Source organism: Arachis duranensis, chromosome 1 (assembly GCF_000817695.3).
Source record: "Arachis duranensis cultivar V14167 chromosome 1, aradu.V14167.gnm2.J7QH, whole genome shotgun sequence".
NCBI classification, from domain to species: domain Eukaryota; kingdom Viridiplantae; phylum Streptophyta; class Magnoliopsida; order Fabales; family Fabaceae; genus Arachis; species Arachis duranensis.
Window position 1 is genome coordinate 93,004,738 of NC_029772.3, and position 4,617 is coordinate 93,009,354.

A 4,617-nucleotide genomic window follows, 5' to 3' on the forward strand; every position below is an offset into this window, starting at 1 on the left:
ACTTTTGTTTGGATAGTGGAAAATTGTAGGTTTTTAGTTGAGTGCCACATGTCAACATTCAAAAGAATGCTTCTAAGACTATATGCATAGAGATATATATATAAATCTTAGGATAGGCACTCATATTATGTATGGGTTTTTGGCTACTCTCTTGAAAGTGGATGAGGAGAGTGTAGATGCTTACATCTGGATGCCTTATGAGTCTGAAGTATCCTTGATTTATTAGATTCAATTTTATATCATAATATTTGGCTAGCTAAATGTTCCAATTTTTGGATTGACTGCCAGAGGACTTTGTCTTCTTTGGAGCTGCCTAGGGCTGTTTCTGTTGCATGTGGACCTTCAGTTGATGAAACAAATTTGAATGAGAACCAAGAAAGGACTGATAGTGGTGCCAATAATCTAAGTGCCAGTGTTCCTCAATTCCATGGTAGACCAAAACATAAAGCTCATGATCCTCGGGACCTTTCTATTCAAGTGTTAGAGAAGTTCTCTCTTGTAACAAGATTTGCTCGTGAAACAACATCTCAACTCTTTGGTGAAAACCAGAATAATGGGTTCAGTGGCTATGAAAGGAGCACCCAAATCCAGCCTAACCTTGATCAGCCTAAGAAATCTACCGATACCCAGATCCTAAGGCGGTAACTTATTCACTTCATTGCTGATATTGTTAATACTAGCCTTACTGTAAGCAACAGAAATTCATGGTGTCAGTTGCACGATCATTTTACACCGTTGTTACGTTTTTACACATCTTTTATACCTTGAATATAAATAAAGTTAGAATGAACAATGAGATAGCATCCTTTGACCAGTATGGTATAATTTCCAAGACTTTATCTTTGGTGCGCTAGTGACATAATTTGTAGTTATACTTTTTGTCAATTTGTGGCATCTTTTAATCTGTGGTCATATTGTATTCTTGAATCTTGAATATCCTGGTTGTAGTGAAGGTAAATATTATATTTGGGGTATGTGCATTTGGAATGATATAAATTCCACTAGAATACCAAAATTTCTTGGATGGTTTTGTTTTACTTCTCCTATTTACCCTGTATAATACCAATGATGTCATTTTTTTGTTTATCTTCTGGCAGCTGGATAAATTATCACTAGTATGGGGAAAACCACGTCAACCCCCATTAGATTCTCAAGAGGTATGAATGATGTCTATCCTAGAAGATATCTTACTTGTGCAAAATAACCCTGTCTATTGTTTGCTAAATTGTTTTCTGGGGTCAAACATCCACAGTGGATGACTTTCTTGGATTCTGAAGGGAGAGTGACAGATTCAGAAGCTTTGAGAAAGAGAATATTTTATGGTGGACTTGAGCACAATTTACGAAAAGAGGTTTGTGTACTGTTTTTGTGATCACTTTTGATCTAACTACTTTTATGATGAATACATTTTTACTCTTTTAAGGCTATGTATTAATTGTAGGTTTGGGGCTTGATTTTGGGATACTATTCATATGACTCAACATATGCAGAGAGAGAATTCCTGAAGTCAGTTAAGAAGTCGGAGTATGAAACTATAAAGAACCAGTGGCAGGTTTCATTTGATCATTGCATGCTTTATATATATATATATATATGATTAATTCTTTGCGTCCTAACATTCACTTCAGAATACCTTTTTGTCATAAGTTATTGGTGAAGTTGATTATGTAGAGGTCAGTGTCTCAAAACATTTATATCAAATGCTAACACTACCAGTTACACCATTTCAATGATGTGAACATGGATGGGCTCACATCCTTTAGTCTTCCTTCTGATTTTCTGTATACGTGTGTGTAATCAAGCTTTTTCGAATAATGAAATCTAAATCTGTTTATGTATTTTTCTGCTCTCTGTAGAGTATCTCCAAGGCACAGGCTAAAAGATTTACAAAATTCAGGGAAAGGAAAGGTCTTATTGAGAAAGATGTGGTAAGTTAGCAAATGATAACTGCTCTAAGCTAGAATGGATACACATGGATGACAACCTGAATGGTGCTTAGTTTAATATCCTTTCTTGTATTTTTGAAGGTGAGAACTGATAGATCGCTTGCTTTCTATGAAGGGGATGATAATCCAAATATCATTCTTATGCGCGATATCCTGTTGACATATTCATTCTACAACTTCGATCTAGGTTATTGTCAGGTACTATTTGGGGGATCTTGGGCTTTAAGTCTTTAACTAAAGTATTGTAATATATCAGTATATTTAAATCTTTTTTAAAAAAAAGATGCAGCCTTTTTTGTGTATTCATGTGTGGTTTCCATGGATGTTTAATTATTCTGTTATACCAAATAGTAATTCAGTGCCAAGTTACATTGTGAAATAATTGATGATCTTGTCCCATAACTTTTCTCAATATAATTCTCCGTTTCATGTAGTCCAAGAAACAAGTAAACAAGCAATAGATGAGCATTGTTGCTCTGAACACCATCTTCTAATATGGTTGAGATTTTAAATATGTGCTGTTTTATAGGGAATGAGCGATCTTTTGTCTCCGATATTGTTTGTGATGGGTGATGAATCAGAGGCATTTTGGTGTTTTGTTGCTCTACTGGAGCGTCTTGGACCGAACTTTAATCGTGACCAAAATGGCATGCACTCTCAACTTTTTGCATTATCTAAGGTCTCTCTCTCTCTCTCTCTCTCTCTCTCTCTCTCTCCTTTTTTTAACAAGCAACACATCCTCATTCCTAATTATTTAAGGATTGCTTGTCATACATTTGTCGGTTGATTCACACTCAATTTGCCCCAATGACCTGGCCCTATCATTTTATTATTTTAACACATGAATACAGAAGCTGATTTGGCTTTCATCTTATAGTGCACCTGTATGCTTAAATGATATAGTGACGTGTGTATCTCAAATTGGAAGTGTTATTACTTATGATTTTCCAATGATCTAGAACATAGAAAAAAGGTTGTGAACTTGTGATAGTGCCTTTGATCAGCTTTTCTATGTAGCTACCTTGCAATTATTCCTAAATTCTATTAATAAACTTTTTTCAATAGTATTCCAAAAGTGCCCTTCCAGGGTCAATATGAGAAAATTGATATAACGTCACTTCCCATAGGATCTTTCAAGTATGCATTCTAGTATGGCAGAATGATTTGTTTGGCACTAATTACTTTAGCATTCATCTTTAATTTTAATTTTCTGCATTAGCTACTATGCTGATGCATCTTGGCTTTGATGGCTTCATCAACCGGAACTAAAGCCGTAATTTTCCTGTGCCTGGGTAACCAGTCTGCAGCTTTGTGGGGAACTCTGGTAGTGAGATATATTGCTTTTGCTATCATTTGTGGTTCGTAACATTGGGTTTTTTTATTTCCCTGTAGTTGGTGGAGCTACTGGATTGTCCATTGCATAACTATTTCAAGCAGCACGACTGCTTGAATTATTTCTTCTGTTTTCGTTGGATTTTGATCCAATTTAAAAGGTTAGTTCCCCTGAAATGCTATGTTTGTCATAGTTCACTCGTTTTTGGAACACAAGACACTAGAAATGTTTTTCCACCTTGATACAAACTAAACGTTGTTGAAGTTTAGTGTTTCTGACATGCCTTGATTTTGCTAATGTGTGTGTACAACAGCTATTTAGACAACTAAACTAATCTAATCTAATTAATATTGATTAACATTTCAGGGAGTTTGAGTTCGAAAAAATAATGCGGTTGTGGGAAGTGTTGTGGACACACTATCCATCTGAGCATCTGCACCTTTATGTCTGTGTGGCTCTCTTGAAACAACACCGTAATAAGATAATGTGGGAAGGAATGGACTTCGACAACCTTCTCAAGTTTATAAATGAGCTTAGCGGTCAAATTGACCTCGATGCAACCCTCAGGGATGCCGAGGCTCTCTGCATATGTGCCGGCGAGAACGGTGAAGCTTGTATACCGCCTGGAACCCCACCATCCATGCCCATTGATGACGGTTCTTTCTATAACCAGCTAGATGACGAAGTTCTGTAAATAACTTATCTATCAATTTTCTTTAGTCATACATGAATATTGTGTATTTCCCTGATTTGGTTAAATACGGTGTTAACATAAATAAGACACCTGTTAATTCTCCTTGCACCTTCGGCTTCGTGTCAAAGCGCATCGTTTGGTAATTCACTAATTTGCACTTGCGAACAAAACGAACTTTAAAGGAATTAAAATGTTAATTAAATATAACTTTCAATATTCAAAAATCTTTGCCATGTCCTTGTTAACATGATTCACGCAAGACAATAGTCTGGGATGCATCTAATAAACAAATGTGACGTGCATAGCTGCATTTATATACCGGGTCTGCCATGTAAAGTATTCTGTGTATTCTTAATGACCCGAATTTTCAGAAACAGCAGTCGTGTTGTCTAGGTCTTCACGAGGAGTTCAACGCTCCATTTATTTCACTTTCAAGATTTTGAATCCTCTAAAGTATTATTATCTTCTCACCCAAAAGGGGGTATAAACTAAGTAGTTCTCATGTTACTTGGCATTTTGGCAAGTTGGCAAACAGACATTACTAAGCTAAAAAAGAATATAGGAAATAATTTTATTAAAATAAGATGATTATTATTTATATATCAAAATGGTTAGGCTCCCTCTTTAATGTTTTTAATGTGATT

The 4,617-nt window shown here is 35.6% G+C and overlaps 1 protein-coding gene across 1 annotated transcript in view; it reads left to right on the forward strand.

Annotated features, from left to right (window-relative positions):
* LOC107461749 (uncharacterized) overlaps positions 1-4,081 on the forward strand; it is a 5,700-nt gene extending 1,619 nt beyond the window's left edge. The window contains 9 exon segments of the mRNA XM_021125257.2: positions 289-695; positions 1,094-1,157; positions 1,253-1,351; positions 1,442-1,552; positions 1,857-1,928; positions 2,028-2,144; positions 2,476-2,625; positions 3,339-3,439; positions 3,646-4,081. Coding sequence (XP_020980916.1) covers positions 289-695; positions 1,094-1,157; positions 1,253-1,351; positions 1,442-1,552; positions 1,857-1,928; positions 2,028-2,144; positions 2,476-2,625; positions 3,339-3,439; positions 3,646-3,973 — 1,449 coding nt within the window. The 3' untranslated portion in view covers positions 3,974-4,081.
* The last annotated feature ends 536 nt before the right edge of the window (positions 4,082-4,617 follow it).